General features: G+C 43.9%; 1 protein-coding gene across 1 annotated transcript in view; it reads left to right on the top strand.

Annotated features, from left to right (window-relative positions):
* Nucleotides 1-863: 863 nt before the first annotated feature.
* SYT16 (synaptotagmin 16) overlaps nucleotides 864-26120 on the top strand; it is a 35945-nt gene continuing 10688 nt past the window's right edge. The window contains exons 1-6 of the mRNA XM_088539551.1: nucleotides 864-901; nucleotides 2547-3182; nucleotides 13757-13945; nucleotides 19176-19432; nucleotides 23702-24145; nucleotides 25213-25402. Of these exons, the coding sequence (XP_088395677.1) occupies nucleotides 2606-3182; nucleotides 13757-13945; nucleotides 19176-19432; nucleotides 23702-24145; nucleotides 25213-25402 (1657 nt within the window). The 5' untranslated portion in view covers nucleotides 864-901; nucleotides 2547-2605. The remainder of the gene's footprint in view (nucleotides 902-2546; nucleotides 3183-13756; nucleotides 13946-19175; nucleotides 19433-23701; nucleotides 24146-25212; nucleotides 25403-26120) is intronic.

The following is a 26120-nucleotide window of genomic DNA, read 5'->3' on the forward strand; positions in this document are numbered from 1 at the left end:
AGGACCTTCACCTGATACGTAAAAGATGGCAGTTCAACTCCCAGCTTATTGAGATGACTTGGGTGATCACATTCTAGCCCTACACGTGATTTAAAATCACTGCATTAAATCTGTTCCAAAACTGGAATCTCACTTGGAAAACTCTCTCAGCCTTTGCGATCAGGACAACCAGCTCCCGATCATGGGGACTGTTGTGCTGCACTGTGATATTTGTGGGAGGAAGTGGGCATAGTTCTGTTGAACCTGAAGAGCATTACTTGGAAATATAATAACAAAACAAGCTAATGATTCCCTAAGAAAAAGATCAGAACCCCGTTCGGTTTCTTGGGTTACTTTTTTTTGATCATGCTTCATTTTAGCTCCCATACATTATATTTACATTGGTTAGCTATCACTCATGCTTGCATCCCTCCAAGCATCACTGCTGTCATGATGGAGGTAGAAGGTTAAGTTCTGTTTTCATGTGAGCTCAAAGATCCCGTTGCTGCTGCCTCTATAAAGTGAGAGGTTGAAAATTTATCCTATATGCAGTACTTAGACCAAATTACCTCCCTCCATGCCTGGGTGAATCTCAGTGTCCAAAGTATCATTTCCTCCCAGTGACTTTTATGGTGCTGGGGACTTTGCAATAACAAATCTGCACTGTCCTGAAAACATGTCATTTGGCAGGTGTAATAAGCTTAGGTCTGCGAGAAAATAACCAAATTACACAAAGCAGAGAGGTTGGACAAGGGCAGAGCTGGAAAGAGGCAGGTCAGTGAAGGGAACAGCTCACCTGGGAGGTTATGCCATGACATGGTTCTTTGCCAAAGATTTAATGCGTAGCAGGGTCCTCAGGCTGAGCCAGCGGCCAGTGGTTGACAGATGGAGACTGGAACAACATGTGCCCTGAGCCAGAAAGGTTTGTTACAGTCATCAGCATTTAAAACGGCTTTAATCACCTAAATTCATTTATTGCCTTTGTTAGGACTGTAATTTTAACTACTTATTGGAGCTGATAATGACCTTCTTGAAAGTGTCTGCAGAATACACAGGAGGAAGGTCAATGTTGCTGAGCAAAATTATTCAGCACGGGTGGTTCAAAAGGGAAAGACCTTCTGGTATCACCTGGTCTGCTGCCCCTCTGCCCCCAGAGGTGAGATCTCCTTAGTCCGTGCTCATTTAAATACCCAAAACAGGGAGGTTTTCACTACATTTCTCTGGAAGCTGTTTCACAAGGTAATAGACTTTGCTGCTGAGGTTATTTTCTTTCCTGCCATACTGTATTTTTCCTTTTATAGTTTAATTACTCCTAGCTAAGCTTTTGTCTTTGTGCTGAATAGTTGTTTCTTGGGGAGTGAAACATTGACAGTGTAGAATCCTCTAAATTCAGCAAGACACAGATTAACAGTAGTATTGACTATTTTTGTTTCTTTTCAGTTGCCTTTTAGCCCCAAATCTGCATGTATTTAATTCTTTCCTTCAAAAAGCATTATTCTATTTTAGGTTTTGTCCTCCTTCTATAAGTTCATCAAAGAAATTCTCATCTTATTGGGGAAGAGAGAATGTGGGAAGATATATACTAGACCCCAGAAAAAAATAAATTTCTATGGGTTATGAAAACAAAAAGACTGGTATTCCTATTTAGGATTAGATGAGATTTTTAAAAAAGCAAGATACTGTTAATCCATCTCCATCCCCAACTTTAGAAAAATCACATACCACAGTTTATCTCAGTCCAAAATGTTAATACTCACTATTCTACAAATATGTACTTAGTCCAGATATAAAACTACTTTAATAACAATTAAAATACACCAATTTATAATTGTCTTATGATTAAGAGGTGCTATAAAGATCTGGGTTGTGTCTACTTTCATAGTAACTTACTCCAGCCACCGAGAGTTATAACAAATATATGGACATCATACATCATTTGCTAACTCTCCTGTTTCTAGTAATCTCCTATCTCCAATATTCTACCTCCTACGTTTTGTTCACTCTGTGAAGGGAAAAAGAAGTTTGAGTTGTGTTATAGCTCTGTTAGACAGAGAGGGCTTCTTAGATGGTTTTTTTTGGAGCATTAGAAATAATTGTCTGCCATGGGCCCATTCTGCTAACTTCAGGCCTGTCACTTTAACCAAGCTAAACCTAATTCTCTCCTAACTCCCCCCACCTGGCTGTGATAAGGATAAGGACGTGGTGGAAGTTGAGGCCAGGAAGTTCTTTTGCTTTTTGGCCGCGGGTTGTTTTGTATTTTGGTTGACAGCTGTAAGCAGAACATGTGTGTGCTTTGAAGAGGTACTTTTGCTCGGATGCCCTATGTTTACGTATTTACTTAAGGTGATAGCAATCGAATGAAAGCTTTCCAGAGTTCTGCTAGAATATATATAGAATTTGTCCATAATTTCTGGATTTCTAGTGGGATTCTGAAATGGATAGAAGTCTTTTTTTTTTTTTTTTTCCGACTTTCCTCTTTCATTTGAACATCTTAGGTACATAGTGTGTTGACATAGCATTGATGGACAAGCCATTTACAGTAATCTCTTATGATGCTTATTCTATAGCTTCCTGCATTGTAAGTGACATGCTGGCAAAGCTGAGCAACTGATCATCAGATCCCGGCATGGTGTTAGACATGGCTTCTGAGGCTGCTCAAAATTTCCTTCAGCCGCTGTCTTCTTGGATCTCTCAAATATATGAAGCTATCCAACAAGCAGGAGACTCTATCTCCGCGTCACTGCTGAGCCTGAGCGGAGCAGGTCGTAAGTCAGAGGGTGAGAAGAGGAACCAGGACTTGGAGGATAACGCAGGCATTGGTGAGCTTTACTCTGAGGACTCGGACGATGAAAGGCACCTGGACTTGTGGGATGAGGAGTACTTGCATCCTGGAGTAGATGGCCACGTTCCACACACGGGTCCAGGTTCTGCTGCTCAAGGCCTCCCTTGTGGCTCTGATGTGGCTCTGCAGAGGCAAAAACGGGTTAAAGTTGCCACCAGCTTGACAGAGCAGCGTGCTGAAAGCCCCAGGCCTTTGGCAGCCAGTGGATCGGACCGGGCTGGTGAGGATGTCCAGCCGCTCGAGGAGCTTCCTACCACTGCAGAGGACAAAGGTCTGCCCCACGTGAGGACAAGTGACCAGCAGCCCAGCATCAGCACGGGTGGCTCCTTAAACCATCATAAGGGCAAGGCAAGCTTAGCAGGTAAGCAGCTAGCCAGCACCCTGGCAATCTTATCCAGGCCTCTTGGGCATTAATTTGATTTACTTGTTAATCTGCTTATTTCCTTCTCTGTCATCTCTGTTTCTCACAGCTAAGGAAAAACCCCAGCAAAAACCCCAAAGAAAAATCCAACCCTTCTGTGTTGTGTTTCTGATTTTCCTCTTTCCTGCAACTAATCTCACTGAAATAAATGGCAATCTCCAGGGTGGAACACCATGTGTTTAAAAGGCAATCAGGCCCCATTGCACTAGCAAAGAGTAGTTTGTTCCCCTCGTGTTTGGCTTAAGGTATAGGGACCCTTCAGTGGGGGTGTTTAGCCTTAAGCCTTTGCTTAGAGAACCATCTGCCTTTGCGTCATTGCTATTAAAGATATATATAATCTCAAACCTTGTTTCGTTGTGCCAGGAATCTCAAGATATTACTGTGCCATGTGCTGTGAAATGCTGTACTAAAAAGCTAGCCGTATCTCATGATTTTATGGATGAAAGGTTCCCAAATTGCTTTCTTCTCCTCCCACCTCCCCCACAGCGTTTCAAATAAGTCTGAAGAGGACAGTAGGCAGGAGGCTGGGAATGAGAACCAGTTTTGATTTTAGTTTGAAACAATTTAACTTCGGTTCAGGATAACTAAGTGACATGAATTAATTGTGTAGGACTCGGTCTCAGCCACCTGACTCCTACTCAGCAGATATTGCAAGTGTGGCTTGAGGATCCTCAAGTCCCAGAGGGACTGGGGAAGGTGCATGTCCCAACAGCGTGATGCAGGACAGCAGGGAGCCCCAGCTGATCCCACCTTTGCATTGTCATGGGTTTAAGCCACTCTTAACTCTTTTAAGCTATAAAGTTGTTTCTGCAAAGGAGGAAGGGGGAGGGGGATATGAAGCTAGTAAAAAGCTCCCTAAAGATCTCCAGAGCTTGGTTTCAAGTATCTGCATAATTTTCTTTGGAAATAAGAGGTAGATGCTCTTGAAAAGATTTGCCTTAAAAGAGTTTTTCATGGCTTTTGGTTTCTGGAGAAGTCCTGTTTACCTAGCCTTGCTGTGCAGCCAGCAGAAAATCAGCCTGTTTGTTTTTGTATTTAATAGTAATCCCGGACTGAGGGGGTATAAACCTTGCGGGTGTTCCATGCTGAATGTTAAAATTAGCTCCTTTCTTTATTACTGTTCCTCTCATTGTTATGGCCAGGCAAATAATTGGGAAGTGCTTTGGGACAGGCTGTTCCGTCTCCCAGACTGGGGCTGCTCGTGTCATGTCCCACAGGAGTCATTGTGGATTCTCAGGTGAAGACCCCAGAGCTGCATCTGTTAGAGCAGAGAGTCCAACCTTCCACCTGCCTCGTTTCTTACCTTTTGGTCTTCACAGACCCCTTCCCTACGCCCTGCTTGACTGGTATCTTGATGCCAGGGTGCGTGCACAAGCACGGAGGCAGAGCTGAAGGGCCGGATTAGCTGTGTGTGTGTGGATCCCGTGTACATGGACTTGGTGGAGCTGAGCATCCATCCATGTTGCTGCTCGGCTCTCTTATTATCAGCTTTCCTTGGCACTAGCCTGTCTGGAAGCACCACGGACAGACAGGCTGCGCTTGCAGAGCTTCCTGCACCTGCATCACTGGTGCCAGGAGCTTTCTGCTTCCACACAAGGATCTTTAGAGGCCTTTTTTACACCAGAGGGAATGTCATTCCAGATGCTTCCATGTGATGTTTTGTCTCTTTCTCTCTGCAGTGCACTGCGCAAAGGGCCCTCCAGAGCTCTCGAGACTTGGTAGTCACAAAGTTGCCAGCTTGAGGGTCTGAGGGCTGGGACCTGACTCCTTTTTTCTCGTAACTAAGTTGTATAATACAGGGAGAAACACTGAGCTGTGGCTTGAAAACATCTTCCATGAGAACGCTGATGTGGAAGAACAGATTTTGCTCTTGTCAGTGCTGCTTCTCTTCCAAAACACACGCGTGCTCTTTCTCTTTCGTTTTCACTCCTTTGGATTCGTGCTCTAAAATGAGGAGTATGAACTGTTCTGGTGATAACCTAGACACAGAGAGAGGTTGTAATACCCTGACAGCCTAAAATTTCAGTCATGGATAAAAATCAAGAGAAGGTATTCGAGGCATTCTTATATCTGTTAGCCTTGTTACCTAATCCCAAGTGACAATGTAAGGGAACATATGGACTTGCTGACATTCAGCAAAGGCACTCAGTAGCATCAATAATAGCTTTAAACTTTTTTTTTTTCTCCTTGCCTTTGGCATTTTTTCCCCATTTCTGCAAAATACATGTTTCCTGTTTATATTCTTTTCAGAACATTGCATCTTGACTTTATTTCACTTAATGTACTGTATTTCTCTCCACAATGGAATATTTTAAAGCGAGATTTGCACAAAACAGTAGAAATACTGAATGCTTTTTGTTGCCATGGAAATATTTCGGGGCACTTACTGAAGACCTGGTTGCCAATAGTAATGTAACAGAGAAAATAGACATGCTTCATTTAGCAACCACTGGTGATTAAAGAGCCACAGAAACCTGTTACAAGGTCATTCCAATATATGGTTTATTGGGTTTAGGGATGGAGAAAAAAGACCCAAATGAGAAGTTTCTTCTTTTTTTTTTTTTTTTTAAAGAAAAAAAAAAAGGAAAAAGACACAAAATCCAGTTGTCATCCCTTGTCTTAAACTTACAGCATGCTTCTAAGATGAAAGAAAATAGAATTGTAGTTAAAAACCATCATTATCCATTCTCTGTTTTATCAAATATGTTTTTGATGACTTTTTTGCCTCTTAGGAAATGTTTCCTCACTCCCAGAGTAATCTGCCCGAGATCCCAAAGCAGCACACATGTTACTGAAAACCATTTTTTGGCATAGGGATCTAATAAGGTGTTTGAGGAATGAAATCCTTGGGTCAAGTCAAATGCCTGTCGGGTGGTGCAGGGCCTGTTAATCAGCATGACTCAGGTTTGGCTGCTCTGAAAACTTAAGTCTGTGCTTAAAAGATGCTGGTGAAACTGTGCCAGGTTTTCAAACAAATGCAGGGAAAAGTTCTTCACCTCAGGTGCTTTTGATCTGCAGTTGAGAAGCGAGGAGGTAGTTGAGCAGCAGATACTGCAAGGTTGTCTGGATGGTCTGAGAGGAACACAGAGCTCTCCATCCATGCAGTCCCCTGTTGCTGTTTGCTAATTGTGTCTTTGCACATTTGGCAATTGCAGATTTTGCAAATACAGATGAACTTGTTCCTGCAGCTTCTTTGAGACCCTCCTTTGTCATCTCATCTCAGTGTTACCTAAAGAGCAAGTCTTTGGCCTTAGCAGGAATGGAGAGAAAGGAGCCTTTGCCTCCCCCGGTGGCTAAGATGTTGCTAATCAGGTGGCTGGTGGTGGCCACAGAGTGTGGCTGCCAAACCTACTTTTGGCTTAAAAATTGGAGGGGGAAAAAACCCCACAAAAAACAGTGGAGCAATAAGTCACTTCTAAAAGTAATGCCCTGACAGCAAAGGGGAAGAGCTGGCCAGGCTGCCTGTTTCCAGGCCCACATCCTTTGCAAGCAAAAAGTCCGAGGGACCATTGAGCTAGTGATTTCAGCAGACAGGAGAAAGGTCTGGAGACAGGAGGAAGCAGAGCTGAGTCCTTTGGGTCAGGAGAATTTTTGCCCAGCATACTCGGTGATTGAAGAGTCTCCGGAGCTGTCTGACAGCATTTTCAATGCAATTTCAGATGTGATTTTTCAATTAAACAATGTCAATACTAGCCAAAGATTGCATTTTGATCATCCTAAAATATTTTTTTTTTTTAGACCTTGGAATGCCAGGAGGTTTGACATCCTGATAGGAGTCTTGCCTGGGTGACTACATGGTCATCCTCATTGCATGTGCAAGAGGAGGCACGTGGAGGCTCTGCGAGTGTTAAAAACCAGCAAGTGCTATTGCATTTACTTACTTTGGCCTCCAGCTTAAGAGGGGTCATTGAATTTTGCCAATAATTGCTGTAATAGAGGGAATTATTCTTTCTGCTGTATGTGAGCACTCCTGACCTCAGGAAATGATCATTTATACAGCCAGGAATCCTTAGGCAAGAAGCGAGTTTTCATTAGCTCCTCAAACCGTTGCAACAAAATGCACATGTAATGAAAAGACATTGTATATGTGATAAATCAGATTTCTTCTTGAACTTGAGCCTGAAATAGAGGGCCAGTTTCTACTTAAAGATCTTAAGAGGTGGTGACTTTTATCACCATGTGGTTAAGGAGTCAGCCAGCCCTCCAGCGAGGATGTGTGTTTGGGAGCCCTGCAAGGACCCCGTGCTCCTCACTGGTTGGGATGTTCAAAGAGGCTGCACGGAGTCAGTAGCACCACTAGGACCGAGTGAAGGAGAGCAGAGAAAGGCAATGGAGAAAAGCAGCTTCACAGGCTGTGTTCCTGGCTGCTGGAGCGGGAGGAAGCGCTGACGTGCCTGGGATGTGCATCTGGGCTCCGCAGAGTGCGGGAAGAGCCCGCAGCTCCCTGGAGCGAAGCCCAGGCGCGAGCCTGCCCTGGGCGCTGCTCTCTTCCTGGGAAGTTGCGCTGGAATGGGATTGTGCACATGCTTTTGTCCTTGCGGATGTGGCACCGTATTTCTTTCTTTTTTTTTCCTTCCTCTTTAAAATACTCCTGTCTTTTCCAAGTCTGATGTTGTAAGGAATTGTCATCCAGAATGCCAAAATGAAGCAGCAGTGAGAGCCCGTGATGGCCCCGGGTGGAGGATGCACTGCAGGATGTCACCTTCATGGCTAGAGGAGTGATGGCAAGGAGAGGGTCAGGACAGAAGTTAGCAAAGGTGATGCCATTAAGAGAGGTTCATCTTCACCTCCCAGGGGAAAATCTGTGATTTTACACACGGGTCTTCACAAGCTCCCAGTGGATTTTCATGGGGTTCCTTGTCTGGCCGGCAAAGCCCAGCACTCTAAGGAGCCTGAGGAAGAATGTTCTGTTCAGGAGTGTCTATCACATGTGCTTGCCATCTAGAAGGTTGCATAAGCTAAATGGAGCAAATCTAGAGAAAGGTTTATTTAAGAGGCAGAAATGGATGTTACTATTCAGCACAGTAACAGAACAAATTGCGTGTGTGAGCGTGTGTGTGTTTGTGCCTGTATTTTCTGATCCACTTTTGCTAAGTGGCATCCTCTTCCCACTCCCCATATGGCAGTTGCAACTCTGTCTTCCTCTGGGAAGACTGTTTAGGACTCAAGAGGCTTCATTTACCAATAAACAGCATCTTGGCAGCAGCTGGGAAGTGCTGCATCCCTCCGAGAAACCTCCCCCTCACCTTTCCTCTCCTACTACAGTGAGGCAGGTGTGAATGATCTCACTGCATCGTGGTGGCGCTTGCATGCGCTCATACTCGCAGCACCCGCTGCAGACCTGGAGCGTAGTATTTGTGTGCTGGTGCAAACTGTTGTCCTTTGGTCTCTTTTATTTTTGCAGTTCCTCTGCAGATGCTCTTTGCGGGCTTCTGAAGCAGTTTCTTCAGATTGAGTTAGGGAGATGACATTAATGCCCATTTGTAGGCTGAGGATAGATGGTTTAGAAAGGTTGCATGCCAAAGCAGTCCTCAGCAAAATCTGCAGATCCTGTCTTAGGGTTGTGCAAACAGCTCATGTTCTTATGAGCTCAACATTCCCTGACATCCAGCCCATGGCTCAAGAGCTCAACATCGAGATGTGAGCTACGTAAGTGATGTAGCCATAAAACTACTGACCCCGAGGATGCACTTATGTAGCCGTCAGTAGCTGATCTTGCCACTGAAATAGGTTGTCCTGCCCTGGTGACAGCGCTGTGCTGCTTTCCCTGCCAGACCCATCCGGTGTGCCGCCACATGGAGAAGGATCCGCTCATTGCTTTGGCTGGGAGTCAGCTACCTGTTACTTTTTGATTGTATGAGTTGGCCACACGATTGCTAAACATGGAAGAAAGGAGGGCAAGGAGGGCAGCACTGCCTCTGCTGGTGGCAGTGATCCTGGATGCGTGTGTGCCTTGCTGCGCTACAACCTGTGCTGCCCAAGCCTGTGATTTTCCACGCGTCCCTTGGAAACGCGCTGGCGTAGGGAGGCTGCGCTGAATCAACCCGCGGCAGCAAACGGAAAGTTCCAATTAGGAAAATCAGTGGGGATGTAAATATGTGTCTCGTTGCAATGCGGTAGTTATCCGCAGCAACCCCAAACAAATACCTTTGCGAGGGAGTCGATTGCCACCCTGCTAATCGGTGAACAACGATGCGTGGGAGCGAAGCTGCTGGTTACGGCCCCGCGCGTCGCCTGCGATCAGCGCCCTGGGCGGGCTGGTGCTCCCCATGGGGGAACTGCACTGCTGGGGTAGCAGGAGGGCATGTCCTGGGCAACTTCCTTCACCAGCTTGAATCCTGCTGGGAGGGAGGCGTTCTCCGGGAGAAGCTGGTGCAGGGTCAGGGAACCTTCTTTGTATGTGTTGGAAGGAGCTGGGATAGGGAGCTGAGCAGTGGAGCTGGGTGAACTTGGGGAAAGGAGAGTCTGCAGAGAGACTCGCTTGTGTTAGAAGGAGAGATGAGTGTCTGAACCAAGCAGGTGAGTAAAAGCGATGGCTGATAGGGGGAACCTGAAGGGATTCAACCCATCGTGGTATAAAGTCTGCCAGAAAAAGTGTGATGGAAATAACGCTTATGAAGTGAAAGTTGTTTTTCATGAGGAGGAAAGACAACGTGGCAAAATGTGGCCATGGGGCGATGCAGCGATCCGTGCAGTTTTGTGGTCCGTGAGCATCCGTGCTCCTGCACTGCAGAGCATGGGCAGCGGCTCCGGTGCCCACCGAGCACCCAGCCTGGGCACTGGATCTGCTGCTGGAAGGTGCTTTTCTGCCCGTGCAGCTGCAGTTTCCTCAGGCAACCCAACCTAACCTGGCAAAAGGCTGTGGGCTGATTCACGGGTATGACTGTGTCCACACCAGGGATTTTCCTGGCTTAGCAGTGTCTCCTACAGTGTAATCTCTTTTATTCGCCTTCTCTGCCTATCTTGAGGCTCTGCTAATACAACCCATGGGCATAAATGATGCCTGACTCATGCTTAATCCACATGCAAAATGTAAAGTAGGTGATGGGGAAAATTAGAGAGGATTTTGCTTCTGCAAAAGTTATTGGCTGTCCTGTCCTTTGGAAGAACCATAGGTAGCAAAATGAAAGCCAATTTGAATCTGAACCCTATGTGCCTATTTTAAAAATCCAAATTCATCAGTACGAATTTTCATGCTGTTTTTTGTGGGCAGTTCCCTAAATATTTGCACAGCAGCTTGCAGAATTGGACTTTATTTTTCTAGGTGGGTAGCTTGGATTTTGCTCTTTTGTTCTAAAAAGGAGACTTTTTGGTCATCAGTTTGTACCTCCAAATAGTTTTGAGCATAAAGCCCTGGGCGCTCTCTTTCCTGGTGGAACCCATGGATCAGGGAGCTGGGTTACCTGGGGCTTCCTGCCCGCTCCAGTGCTTGGCAGGCAGTGGGAAGACGACTCCAGGCTGGAGACCCTGTGCAGATCAGAGGCAGGATTGGGAGCAGCAGCACCACCTGCGTCTCCTTCCATTCCCTTCAGAAAATGCTCCTCCTTTCTGAGGAGTGTTGGTTATATGATCAAATACACTTTTTATGTGTGTGTGAGTGTGTAAAACTTCTGCTTCTTTCACAGCCTGATCGTCCTCCCATCGAAACCAGTGAAGGTTTCAATGAAGTCAGTGAGAGGTCCTCGCGCTGACTTAAGAAGAATCAAAGTCCTTAGCAAGAACCTGGATACATGAGGGGAGAATTAGGAAAGCAGAAGTTTGGCATTTGCTAACTTTTTATTACTGGGCTAAAATGACCATTTTTTTAGCATGCAGCAGGCAGGATGCATGCAGTACATCTGTATATTACACTGCACAGTATGATTTAATTAGATATTTTTTATAAGCTTTGAGTAAATGATAACTTATTCCGTATAGTTAGTACTGCTGAAGCACATTATTAAATTATTTATTTCATACATTTTCGCTAAGTGTCTTTGGATGCCTGCAGACTAACCTTATTTTGGTTTTTGAGACTTCCTTATAAATAGTGGTAGTTTTTAAATATCTTGCCATAAAATGAGGTCACCCTTCTTCTTCCCCTGGGAGAGGGAAGAAAAATCCCACGTGCCCCTCTGATCGGTAGGAAGTTGATTTGCAAAACAGATGCCGCGTACAAGTAATTGAGTTGAAGTTGCTAGAAATATGTATATTCTACACAACATCTGCAGATCTCAAGATGTATTCATTATCTTTCCAGAATTTAGATTGTAATTACGGCTCCTTTATTTAAGTTTCCATGGTGATGTGGGAAATGTTTCCCTCTTGTCCTTTTCTAATCAGGACACTTGTATATTTGAATGGTGAGCGTTTTTTCACTCCCCTGGGTGAAGTTAGTTGTGTTAACACAGAGATATTAGCTTGATGTGGAGCTGTCTGCTCCTCGGAAGGAGGTTCGGGCGCATGGAGCGTTCCTGCACATTCCCTGGTGCTGCTGTTTAATTAGCCGGCGTGTTTCCAAATGCGGGTAGGAAATAGCATCCCGTGTCGTAACTAGTGATGCTGTCACGCTCTGGGGACTTGCAAAGTTGAACTCAAAGTCAAGAGGCCAGAATAACCGCGTCCAGCTCTTCCCCTTCACCCGGGCAACTTTCGGGAGATGAATTCAATAGATGGGACAGAGACGTAATGTGGTTTAGACTTTGGTTCAATGTGAATCGATGTAATCTTACATGTAAAAATGCTTCTAAGCACCACAGAAATGGAGAACAAAGCAGCAGTAACCCCATCTCTGTTTAAAGGCTGTCATTGAATTACTAATTTTAGGTGTTTGCTACGTTTAATGTACAAAAGAGTCCCCGTGGTAGTAATGCAAGCAGAGCTGGCACTGGTATCTGTCAGCTCTCCTGCGCCACTTACTTTTAAATGAGTCTAATGAGGTATTTCTCAGTGAGCTGGCCAAAAAAATGGTGAGATTTTCACATGCACTCAGAGATTCAAAGGGAAACTGATGCTGGGGGAGCACAGGCTGCACGGCCTGCTCTATCTATGTGCCATAGAGCAGGTGGGTTTGGAAATAGCTGTAGGAGCTGCAACGCTTGGCCTTTTTCCTCACACTTTTAGTCAAGGAGGTCCTTGGTTCATTCTTGGTGTACGTTCAACTTGGTGCATCTCAGGAGCAGCTGCACAGCCCCAGAGCCGTTCTGGTGCCGGCTCTCCACATGGCTGCCATGCTAAAAAAGCTCCAGACGAACCCCTGCTTCCCAGAAGACAGCAAATTGGCTGGAATTTTTCCAAACAGTTCCTTTAACTTTCAGTTATGACCTGAATTTTTGGCAGTTGTGAAACAGACCTCCCATACTGACTGCCCCGAAAAAGGGCCCTGCTCTTCGTTACAGGTTGTCCCGGCAGCATTTGTCCATAAGCATTCCCAGGAGTCCGGAGACACAGAGCTCTTGGGATATCTCTTTTTATAACCACATTTCCATACTGTGTTACTGCATGTTTATTTACATATACAGCCTCATGTACATGCATGCAGGATATTAATGTTGCAGATTGTTTTTAGAAAATGGTGAAAGACATGTCTCATTTACCAAAGATGATGTTTTACTTAGGATTTTTGGCAAGCTGTTTGAGTGAAAAGTTTGTATAAACTGGAATAATTTTTATTTTCTATCTTACATGCCTAGAGTACATATACATATAAGTAAAACTGATAGCGTTTGCTGACCATTTAAATTAATTCTGTGGATGTTGCATGGGCTGCAGGTAGTGAATTGACAACACAGTTGGCTGAAAAGGATTTGGTTTTATGTGTTTTTGGTTTTATGTGTTTTGATTGTTTGAATAGATTGGAGCACATATAGGCCATTGGGTGGTTATAGCCTGAAATAATTTTTATTTAAAATATTTTTAAACCTTTTATTTTTATAGCTTGTGTAAAAGTAATCAATTTTTATGATAGCCAGTCACTGACCATTACAAACTAATCTCTAAAAAATCTTTGTCTTTTTTATCAGTGTGGAAGCATTTATCTCTCTCTTCCATCTGAAATCACTATTTTTAAGAAGGAACAACGTGGTTACTGTTAAACTGTGCCAAGGGAGACCCGAGTGCCAAGTCCACCAGCATGGCAATGCAGAAGAAGTCACCTTCTGCTGGGGACAGTTTCCTTAGGTGCTGACAACCCTCTTGCTCCGTCCTTTGCTTGGCTTTGTCTTGGCATATGGTAGTCATTTTATAAATGGTTTTCTAAGTATGCATTGTCTTATTTTGTGGTTTTCCACTCTCTAAAAATCTCTGAAAAGTTGATATGCAGAATTGGGCAAGGTTTGATAATATGGAGCTGTTGCTGATGCCACATGACATCCACAGGCCTTCCAGAGGTTTGAAGAAACCGGTGATCCTCACCTTTGTTTTCTGTTTTTTCCCAGTTCTCATGTTTTCTTCCCCAAAGTTCCCTGGGAAAGCTGCAAGGGTGACCTACCTTCTCAGCCAGGGTTGTCTAAAGCCTGGTTGTGTTTTTCTCCCAGTAAACAGTTACGGGGAGGATGAAGAATTGACAACACCCTCCGAGAGCGACGATGAGGTGATCAAGCACTTTGGCATCTCTATGTCACCTCCACAGAAATCTGTACAAGTGGCCTCGGAACGTAGAGCCAAACTCAGCCACTTGCCCTCCAGCCATGGGGAGTACAGTACAGAGGCATCCGAATGTGAAGGTATTGCTTACAAAAACCTAAGATTGATGAAGCTCGCTTCATTAAGTGCTGTTGCCCTCCACCTGGAAAGGGATCCTTTGTTATGGAGAACAAGTCCTGAATCTTGTTTTAGCTCTTGAAATATTTGGTTTCCGAATTCATTACCTGCAGCTAATTTCTAAAATACTTGTGGAGGGAGAGTCTGGATCCAAGCTCTGCTGAAGTCCATGGAGGTCATTCCATGAACTGTCCATTGATTTCAAATTTTGGCTTCTAATTCACAGGGTTTTTCATGGATTTTATTGGCAATTTTGCCAGAATAAGACTGCAGGACTTGGTTCTGGTAGTTTTAAATGATATTACTTCATTTCTTTAGCAGGCCTTTTAGCAAAAGCTGAATGTCTCCTTTTATAGCAGCTTTGCAAACACAAGGTGAACAGTGAATGAATTATGCTGTATCATTTACCAGCACATATGCCAAATGTCAGGCAATGACAGAAACTAAAAATTTATGGCACAGAAGGGAAGAATTTTATGATCTTCTATAGACTAATGTAATGACTCTTTTATACAAACAAAGATGAAATGCTTTTAAAAAAGTAGCTACTTAGAAAATTGGCCCGAACGGATTCTAAAATCTAGAGAAATTCATTAGGGAAGAATCATGAAAGTGCCCTTTGTTTTTTGTTCCATAAAATGTTTTAATTTTGAAATACGGTTGTTTGATTTTAATGCTCTCTTTTATTAATGTGATCATTTTGAGTTACAGCTCTCTGTTGAACTGTTCTTCTGTCACAGCATGGTGCAGAGTTGCTTTTACTTTTTATTTCAGAGGTAACATTGATATAACATTAGCTATTCAGAAACTAGATGAAACCAGAAGTTGAAGCCTGCTTTCACTGAAGGTATTTGGTTCTCTGCACCATTGGCTTCATTGGGCTCAAGGTTAGACCCTTCATTACAAATATGTCCATAAAAGCAAATCTGTAGGCATGTCAGATGCCCTTCAAACCCAAAGGGGTCTCTGAGGAGCATTGAACTGCTGTTGGCAGGTGTACTATGATGGTTGCACCTACTCACAACAGCTGATAGAGGATTTCTGTATGATCAAAAAGCACAGTGGATAATTCCCAAACAAACCCCACATCTTGCCAGCCCCCAGTTACTGGTCGGAGAATTTCACATATATGAGAACTCAGTCCAGTCCCTGGCAGGTGCAATGATCAGGAAAGCAGAAAGGTTCATGTGTCCAAAGCTGGGATTGATCCCCTGATAGTGCCTCAAACACTGCTTCACCTGAGCAGATCCCTCAGGACTTCTGGATGGGGTGTTGAAGGATCTTCTGGAAGTGCTGAGCCTGGACTGAGATCAACGCACTTTCACCAACATCTGACTCTGCCTGAACTCTTATGGACTTGTCCTCCCCTAACAGATATTTTATCATATAGCTGGTAGTTTGTTTTCTTTGGAGAAAAGTCGTCTACAACCAACTTAGGGATATGGCAAACTGAGCATCTCAGAGGGCCCTTAATGTCTGCTTCCTCCTTCAGCCTTGACATACTGCAAAGTCTCCTCACATCATCATCGTGCACAGGACTTTTGTTGGCACTCTGTTTCTGGTATCCATGTCATGGCAATCTGCACTTTAGATTCATTCAGCTTTAACTTTTCACTCATGGAAAAAATCTTTGTAGTACCCTGCGTAGAGGCTGGAAAGAGGAGTTCACGTTGCAGGAAGGAAGCGCTCGGAGGATGCTCTGGGGAGCTGAGTGGCTGGGGTGGCAGCTCTGCCACAGCCTGTCTGCAAATCACCCAGCTAATAAAGAGCCTATTTCAGTTCTGGAAACATGGAGTCTTCTCGTGCTATTACACAGCGTGTGGTAAATTAAACAATCTTGGCCTGATTGCATGATGTCACTTAAAATTTAAGATCCTTTTTCTCTTTAACCCCTAAAATTTACAAGCCATTTTTGTTTAGATTTATTGTAATTAGATAATGATTTTGCTCTTAGGAGGCTCTTTGGGGAAGTTTCCGTAGCACTTTTTACTGGGCTAATCACAAAATAACCAGGAGCAGGAGCACTGCTCACTGCCCGCTGCTTGGCTTGTTTGGTTGTGTGTCAGGGAGCAGCTGGTGCCAGAGCGCTGAAGAGTGCTTTGAAACCAGACCTATAGCAAGGCAAAGCAAGAGAGTTACTGCTATATGAGGGCTAACATCCCTCATTTCCACTACTCCGTGTGTCTGCTGCTTTTCCTGGCTTTTGGGACGAGGGACTTGCTGGGAGCTAGTAGGATTTCATGTCAAGAAGTATCCTCATCCATCTGGAAATCCTTCCTCCTTGAAAGAGGAATTGAAGAGGTATAGAAAACTGCCTTGAAGAGGTGTTGAAGTAAGCTCTTAACTTTCCACGTATGTATTGATGTGGAGTCAGGAGGTAGGAATCAGTTTTCCTTCCTTTTGGAAAATCACGTTCTTGTTAAAGCACTTTGGTTCTCTGCAGTCGTCAGAGCAGACACCCCCCAGTCAGCGCAGGTTTCTTGTGTTAAGCAAGAAACCTCTGAGTGTTTCTTGCTGCTCAATGAACAGTGCAGTGTTAATGTAGCTGGAGGTACCTGGCTTCATCTTTTGACTTTGTGATGCCTCCAAAGAATTGATGAGGCCTCTCTATTGGTTTCTTTAGCACCTAGTAATGCTTTAAAGAGAGAGAGTGTTCATCACTGAAAAAGAGAGGTAATTTGGGTTAACCATTTACCTGCCAGTGTGAGAGAGGGGTATTTTCCAGCCTAATTTTCAATGTTGAATGTGCTGAAAGTTTCCCCCTGTCTTGGAGAGATGCTTCATTAGCCCAGGACCTGTGAGGAGTCTGTTCCCTCATGTTGCAAATGAGATTCATCCTTTCACCTTACAGAAGTTGTAGTTTCTTCCTAGCAATTCATCAATCTGGAAAACAGGCTTTCCTGATTTATCTTCAGTGTTCCCATTGCCTGCTGGTGTGACATAGCAAAAACAACATTGCGGGGTGCAGAATGTAAAAACACTCTCGTACGTAGTCTGTGGTGCTTTCTGTCCTTAAGTCTCGACTTGGCTGCTACTGCTCTGTGGGTCTCCTGGCTAATTACAGTTCAGATATTTAGATAATGCTGTTTCTGCATATGCCTGATACTGTGCTGTTTATTCACGTCAGTTATTCATAAGACAGTTGACATTTTCTTCCTTAAGCGCTCTCAGGTAAATTATAGGCTTTTAATGCTATGACCTTTTCCCTTTCATGAAGCACTTCTGGTTTGACTGTTTTTTTTTTTTCTTTTCCTTTTTTTCTTCTTTTTTTTTTTTTTTGTGACTGTAGTGCTAGAATGGATGTAATTGGAGAGGTATAGTTGTCTTTGTGTAGTTGAGCCATTACCTGTAATGATTCTCTAATGGGCGCATTTATAAGTGATTATCACTTACCAAACTGCCTTAAATTTAAAGAAAAAGGACTGTTTTACTAAATGGTTTTGGTGAATCACTTTTTCCGTTCCTTTCCCTATATATCATATTTGCTTTCCGAACACATTCATTTTGTGTCTGAGTCTTAGGGAAATGGCTTGCTCTATTAATATAATTCTGGAGTTTTCCCGTTATGAATAGCCTGTTATGGCTTTAATGCAGTTTTTGAAAATTCCTGTCTTATTGATCTAGATATTATCCCAGCAGGAGTCAAAACCACAAGACAATTGCATGAGGATAATTTCTTACTACGGTAGCTTTTTATTCGGAAAGCCTGCTGTGTGGTGTGTGCTTTGATGGATGACCCACTGTTTAAAATGTATATTAGATATTGCCTTGCTAATTAAATGCCTTAAGGAGAGCCTGTACCCATTCAGTCTCCATAAATTTGTATACTTGGATGTTCCGTTATTTTATTTCTTGCTTGTGCTCTTATATTTACTTGTTTCTCTTTTCTGACTCTGTAGAGTTGCTGGCAACAGCAAAAATCAACTTACTTTCTACCTTAGCTCAAGAGTTTCAGCTCAGGGCAGCAGGGCAGAATGGGGGCTCTCAGTTTCAGAGTTGGGTCTACCAAATGCAAGGTGAAAGAGGTGGATTTTTACATTATAAACCTGAGAAGAGCACTCACCTGGAAACTGAGAAATCCAAATTCAGATTCTCATTTTCTGAAGGACCGTCTGCTGTGTCTCCGAAGAGCACCAGAATTATAACGCTGTGAGGTGTCTCAGATTTTTCTCTTGAAGGTCCCATCGTTGAGGCATTTTACTGGGCAGTGAGACCCTTCCCAGGAGGAGGAAAGAGGCGCAGGCTGCTGGTGCTTCTCTTCATCGCTGAACTTAAAAACATATAAATTGAATTAAAGGGAGAGAAGCAGAGACTTCTGCCCATCTTGTCAAATGATACCCAAGTACCGTTTATGTGATTCCATATTGCAACCCCTTTCATTATTTTTACTGATCAGATATGAATGAGAAACACTGTGTTTGCTTAACAAACTAATTGCTTTCTGTTAAATGCAGTCTTTTTTGTTTGTCTTTGTTTTCATTGTTGTGGTTTTTTAAGTTTTGGATTGGTAGCCGAATTTTTAAAACAGAATGTTTTATAACAATATCCTTGTTGAGAGCAAACTTTTCAATCCCCAAGTGAAGGAAACCATTCTAATATCATTACTTTCACCAGCTGCCTGGGAGCACAACTTATTTAATAGCTCTCCTTGCTTGCTTGAAAGTGCTGGAGGCAGAGTTGGGTTCTTTCTGTGCCTAAAGCAACATCTGTCATCAGATTCATTAGACGTCACAAGGTCTCTCTTTTCTTCTCTTCGTAAAGTGTTGGCAGAATGTTCCTGCCCTTTTCTCCTCCTCCTCCTGGATAAAAGGAAGACATCAGGCCTATATATGCTGTGCTTTTCTGTACTTTTTCTGATCTGTGCTTTCATGGAAGTGAGTGCTTTGGGACCGCAAAGTAGCTCCAAGACGCTTTGAACATCCCCAACACTCCTTGATTTTTTTTTTCAAGTAAAAACAGATAGTTTTGCTGTTCAGGACGTGGAAAGTGAGAGACAGTCATGTCTATTCCATTCAAATGTTGGTTTGTACACGAGGTTATTCACAAGTCCAGGGCTGGAGAGCTCATAAGTAGCAATCTGCCTGTCATACACTAGGTAAGAGGGTAAAAAGGAGAAAGAAACATTTGGGGAGGGAGGAGAGCAAGAATTCCTTCTAATCCCTCTGAAATTATTTTCTTGCTGAAAATTATTAGATTTGGATGGATTAAGCCAACTGAGTTGCCAAGACAACCTGTCGTATCGCGAAGATGACCGTGCATCCGCTGATTCAAGCGCAGCGACAGAGAGCAGGGGCTCCGGGCAGCGCGGAGGACGCGGGATGGAGTCCAGCCTTCCCGGTGGCGTTAGCCGGCCGGCCGCGGAAGCGCGCATGGAAACGGCCGCGGCGTTCCCCAACCAGGGCCTGCAAGGAAATGATGCTACCGACAGCTCGTCGGCGTGGAGCGCTGAGGTACGCTGAGTTGTTCCGTGTTGCACACATGAGCCCTTTTCTGAGGGGAAGAGTAATGGGGATGGAGATACTGGAGCTCAAAATATTAGGGAAGAAATGAAGCGAAAAAATGAACTGCACAGCGTGAGATAATGGTACTCCTGTGCATGAGTGCACACACCTCTGTTCACTCTTTTCCTTATGCTTTTGCCTCTTAATAGTGATGAAGCTGTTTTATCCTGTGATTTCTGACTGCAATCTCTGCTCTGAATCGGAGCCGTTTGCTGCCTGACAGCGTTTGCTCTCAGTTACCAACAAACATCCCGGGATGCCCTGCAGGGCACGGGCCAGGCTGTGCAGCCAGGGAGGTACCGTGGGATCGCTGGGTCACATCTGTGCCTCTTTTTCTGGGTAGTTTCTATGGCTCAGATAACGGGAAGCGTCTGGAAAGCTGGAGGCAACTGGTGGTGGGGGATGTCTATGACTTAGCCAAGTGGCCATCGCTCTGGTCTCCTTTGACACAGAATCTCAGAATGGCTGAGGTTGGAAGGGACCTCTAGAGATCATCTAGTCCAACCGTCTGCTCCAGCAGGGACACCCAGAGCACGGGGCACAGGGTGGCATCCAGGGGAGTTGGAAGATCTCCAGAGAAGGAGACTCTGCAGCCTCTCTGGGCAGCCTGTGCCAGGGCTCTGGCACCCTCACAGGAAAGAAGTTCTTCCTCATATGGAGATGGAACTTTCTGTGTTTTCATTTGTACCCATTCCTCTTGTTCTGTTCCTGCGTATTTTTGAAGGAGGATGGGGTTGTGGGGATGGGTCTGAGGTTGGAGCACCTCTGTCCTCCATGAGTTAGTTCTGTGCTTTTGTTTTGAAGCCTCAGGAAACCATTACAGATTTTAAGATGCCATAAGTGTCTGATGATTTAGCATCCCCTTTTTCCATCCTACTCTTTCTGTGTGATATGTCCAATTTCATTATTATCTTACCACAAGATTTAATTTCTGAAGAAAAATATCAGCCTGCAGCAGATATATTGAAAGAACGGCACAAAGGTCACATCTTCCTGAGTCACAAGAGACCACTCATCTGCTGCAGAAATGATTACCTCCATACCCTGAGCTGCAGGGTTTGATGGAAATGCTCCTTTCCTCAGAGCATGTTGCCCTGAGCCAAGTAAGTAGATGGCAAGCAACTCCTTAGCACGTACGAGCCAGCCCTAGGGGACATTTTGAACAGCATTTTGTGTTGCTGTACAAACCAGTCCCCAGCGATGCTCCAGGACACACTGAAACGCTGTGCAGTGGCCATCCTTACCTCTCTGCTGTTTTTCCCTGACATGCTGTTTCTTGACCTACCTGAGGCTCCTTTCTCCTTCCCTGTGTCCAGTTGACATGGCACATGCCTGCTGCAAAATCCCAAGTGTCCTCCCCTTGTGCGTCTTCAGAGTATATCCCTCATTTTGCTCCTGCCACGTGCAATTTAAAAATGCCAACAATGGTTTTTGCAGGGGGCAGGTCTGCCCAAATCCCAGTTTATCTACTATAAGTAGCTTCTCATCCAAAGGTATTGTGTGGTTTAATGAAAGACTTTTTATTGTGGGAACTAAATGTTCTGACATGCCAGAAATGTCCATGTGCTATTATGCTCCATTCAAAAGACCTCTCTTCAGAGACAAAAATGGCAATTTTATGCCCCTGCAGTGGAACTGCAAGTACCATTTCAAGCCCAGTCCATAATTAGCTACTCTCCCAGGTGTCTGCAGCAGAAACAGACACATTTTACCTTGTGAAATAGATATCGGCTCTATCCTAAACGACTGGGTTAGACATACAGTATCCATCAGTATACTTGGCATGACGTAACAGCAACACTGCTAGGAAAAGGGAAGGAAATAAAATCAGATGGAAGCATCCAAACCCCACGCTTCCCGTGGCAACAAGTTTGTCTGAAGAGCTAGTTAATTCACAAAGCATTTTCAGCCCCAGCTGAGCTCAGAAAGACAACGGGAATTCTGGCGATGGTTCCAGTAGAGAGAAGACCAAGTGTAAACGCTGTGTGCTGAAGCCTGAGCAGCAGCGGGTTCCCAGTAGCTCAGTTCTCCCTGAAAGGGCCAACCCATGGCAACTGGATTTTCATTATTGTTTGCCCAAGGAAGGGTCACTGCCATGGAGTTTAATGTTTCTTTTTTGCTCCCCTTTTCACATATGTGCAGTTGTCTCTGAGGTGGGTGCGTCCATAGCTCTTGTAGTACAACAGAAGATTTCCTGAAATGCAGATCCTTCCTAGCTAGCATGTCAAAGACCTGGCCTTCAGTCTGCTCTGTGCTCTGTGAGAAGAGGAGATGCTCAACTCTGCTGGGACACGGAGGTGCCTCTTGGCTCCCTGTACCCATGGCTTTACCCTGATGTACAGAAGTTCTCGTTCTGCAGCCCGGACGTGTAGATGAAAGCAAAGTTATGCTGTGAGCAGTTCCCTCCCTGCTTCAGCAGCAATTCTCCAGTGTGCCTTGCTTCTGTCTCCTCAATAGCAATTGCACAGATGAAAGTCGGGAGCGATGAACAGTGGAGGGAGACATGAATCAAGTATAATCCCATTACATATCCTTCTTAAATATTATTTCAGCAACCAGACAAGAATAACTTGACAGCTACACAGCATCACTTACATTTGCATAACTTCACGCTCTCTCCAGGCAGCCTGGCCTGCCTTGCATTTCTGTCTTTGAAGCCTGATGTTCATACAGAAAGACACTTTTATGGGCAACCAAGTCATTTTGTGCGCTGCCCAGTAGAGGTGATTGCTGTCTCTCTGGCATCACTTCTGCAAGGTGTACAGCAGATCTTCTGCATAATGTGCACACGCTGACTCTTGTATTCACGTGCACAATCCCATGAGTATTCCTGTAAATGTGAAGAGATGGAGCTTTGCACTTAAGGGGAGGTGAATGAGAACAACTAAAAATAGATTAACAGGAGGGAGGTGTGGATTTCAGTGCTTGTCCAGCGTCTCATTTGAGACAAGGGCTACTTTAGGTACTTCTCAGGGTTACTCTATCAGAATCCCTATTACGACTCATTTTCTGTGCTCTAAACTATGAGATTGCTATGTTGAAAGACGTGTTACTTGAAATGCAAAAGAAGATAAATGTTTGAGGAGGAGGGTGACTCAGACTGCTAGTGACAGGCCTTAATTCACCTTCTGGCTATTAACTGAAAATCTTTCCCTAGTACAGTGTATACTCATGTTTAAATACAAATCATTGATCACTATAGCAACCCCTTTATCACATGAAGCACATTCTTGCTCCGAGATAAAAAGCACTTTTGAACAGAAATGCGCACGCCCACTCATCAAAAGGCAAGGTGAGCATCCATGGTTTTTGTCTTGTTTTATCAAGATTTTTGTTTAAAAAGTAGGTAAAAGATTGTGTGTGAATAGGTTTTGCATCTGTTTTCGTTGTATATTTTGAAATTTTATTCTGAGTGTATTAGTATCCAAACTAAATAGAAGGAACAGATGCATCTCTTGGGAGATTTACAAAGGGAAAATGGAATCAATATATATTTGATCAGACTGTTTTTTGCTATTATCGTTCCTTTAACTTTGGGGAAAAATATTGAATTGTAGGGTAGCATTTAGAAATGGAATTTCCATTCTGCAGGAAGTTCTGACATTATGATTTCAGCCCCTCATCAAACTGAACGTAGCGCTGAAATTTGCCAATGCTCTAACAAAACAAGGCATCCAAAGAGTTACCACATTTGATTAGGTTTCAGTAATGTAAATGATTCAGCTTTGGGTGGAGAAAAAAAAAAAAAAGCCAAGTATATATTCAAAGTAATAGTTTAAGCCATTTTTGTAACAAGATCACAAAAGTTTTTAATAACCCCTCAAAACTGATAAAAATGAAGTAAAAAAATAAGATATTTGTGTTTCAGGTTTTCGCTATGTAGGATTTTTGCCAAATTATCAGCCTCATGCAAAACATTTAAATGTTGGTGAAACTTTTTGTTAGAAACATTTCAACAAGTGCTGTTACTTAGTGCTGTATGGGAAACATTACACAAAATCAGGCAATTAACTAGCATCAAGCTCTCTAGAAACAGTGGAACCCTTGTTTTGCAGAGCAGCTACCTACACTTGCAAGCACGAGTGAGAATAACATTTTATTTATTTATTTATTTATTTATTTATTTATTTATTTTAGCAGAGTTTGGGTCACAAAGGGCAGCTGAACTCCAGTGTGGGCTTTTAGCTCCAGAAGGTTATTTCTTCTTTCTCCTCCCAGGAACGAGATGAAATGAACAGTCTCCTGGTTCCTCACAGTGTTCGTGAGCCCATCTGCAAGTGTGGTGATCTAGATGTCACCTTCAGTTATAAGGCCTCAAGTCAGAAGCTGGTAGTGACTATCCTGGAGGCCAGGGATATCCCGGACAAAGACCGCAGCGGTGTGAACACCTGGCAAGTGCACACAGTCCTGATGCCCAGCAAGAAACAGAGGGGGAGGACGAGTGTTCAGAGAGGACCCATCCCCGTGTTCAAGGATAAAATTACCTTTAGCAAGCTGGAGCCCGAGGAGCTCGGCGGCCACGCAATCCGCTTCCGCCTCTATGCCGTGCACAAGATGGTTGGCGAGAGGATGATGGGAGAGCGGTTGTTCTGCCTGAGCAACGTCAGCCAGGAGGAGGAGGTGAAGGTGACGCTGGTCTTGGAGCCCAGGAGCAATCTGAGTGTAAGTCTAATGACGTGTGGAGCCCTTAAAGTTGTGTGCTTGGTGAACAAGAGCTAGCTGAGTCTGACTTCGTTTGGGGCTGTTAGGCTGCGACTCATGTGTCTCTCACCTACTATCGCAGAAATGGTCTGAAGTAAAAGGAAGCACAGGTTGTGCCTACCCCACACAAAACAGTGCCTCCTTAACGATGGCTTAAGTAGTAAGCTTGTAATTGCACACAGCTCATCAAATGATGTGGCAAGCAGAATTAGTACCTTGGGTCCCAGAACCATCAATTAAATCTTCATCTCAGCACAGGTAGCGGTTCCTGTGTAGCGTGATGTTTGTGGAGCTGTACAGTTCAAGAGCTGCCTTGTTTAGTTTAGTACCAGCCTGTGGATCTCTGTTTCGTGCAGTGAAGTATCTTCAGGGCTCAGTTTCCATCTTACAAGAGATACTCAGCAGTGTTATTTTCTATAGAAGATTGAAGTGGAGAGGTGAGTCATGTGATGAGGAGCTGGCTGTGCTGCCTCAGAGCCTTCCATCCACAGCACAGTTGCATCCAGCTCTGACTCTGCCAATCAATTTGTGTAGACAAGCCCTGAGATTATTCACTGTCTATAAGAAGCTCGGTGTGAGGTTTTGTATGCAAAATGAATAAAACATCATACTCTGGGTGAGTAGGGGGTGAGGAGAACATCCTGATAGCAAGGAAAGAAAGCGAAAAGAAAAGACAGTGTGTGACCAAGAAAAAAAAAATGTGCTAAATGCATTCCTCAAATATATTTTTCAAGGAGATTTACTCTGCATTTAATGTACTAGGATGCATGCTTATCTTGGAGAGTTTGATTTACACTAGTAATAACACATTAGACAGAGATCCTCATCTTTAAAGAGAGAGTTCAGAAATGTGTTTTCACAAAGTGATGCTCTGATTCTCTTTGCACCCCATCGTAATTCATGCAGATGATTCTTAGTCATTGTCATCTCTGAAGGCAGATCTTTCCTAACCCAGGCTCCAAGACATAAATTAAAGGGAGGGTGGTAGTGAGTGTCCTGATGAGACTTCCAGTGCTCTTTCCCTGCAGAGCGGAGACTCGCAGCTTAGTCTGTCAACAATCTCTCACAGTGATAGCGCTTCCTCAACACAGTCCCTGGCGCATGGAGGGGTGCCAGAGCTGCTCGTGGGCTTGTCGTATAATGCCACTACGGGGCGGCTGGCAGTGGAGATGATCAAAGGCAGCCACTTCCGAAACCTGGCAATTAACAGGCCACCTGGTAAGTACTTTCACTGTTATTAAATAACACCATTGAGTCACATCTTTTTTGTTATTTTATTATTTTTGTTTTTTATTTTCTTCTTCGAGACATCTAATTACTGATTCCTGATTTGACTTTCCTTCCAGAGTATCTGATTGAAAATTAAAAGCATTATTTTGAACGCGTATATCAGTAAGTCTTACATTGTAAATGGAGGAAATCATGCAAGGACAGCTAACAGGACAGTAATATCTCAATACCTTCTTTATTGCATTTACCTCTAAAACATATGATGATGGGGAAACGTGCTAGAATACTTCCCTTTTATAGATGCAGACCCAAAGCACAAGAAATTCTCAGCAGGTTTGTAATAAGAAAACAATTTGCAAATGTTTATATGTTAGCATGTGACCTGCAGAAGACCTGCCTCATGCTGTAAGGTTTTCTCTGGGAAATACTTGGCTTATTCCCACTTGCTCTCCTGCTGAGCGTTGACCTAGTGCTTCGTGCCCTTTGGTGCTCCTGCAGCTGTAAGTTCCCCACAGCGACACAGGAAAAATTTCCAGAGGAAAAAGATTTGAAATTGGTTCTCCTGGGTCCCAGTAATTGAGTGCACTTCCTCCAAAATTTGGAGAATAATATATATATATATATATATATGTTATATGTAATGGCTTGTGCCAGATGCTGTGTTCTTTGACCTAGGTATAGCAACATTTCAGTATACGGATATGAA

Source organism: Tinamus guttatus, unplaced genomic scaffold, assembly GCF_059628265.1.
Source record: "Tinamus guttatus ecotype Peru unplaced genomic scaffold, ASM5962826v1 Tinamus_guttatus_pri_ptg000048l, whole genome shotgun sequence".
In the NCBI taxonomy this organism is placed as follows: Eukaryota; Metazoa; Chordata; class Aves; order Tinamiformes; family Tinamidae; genus Tinamus; species Tinamus guttatus.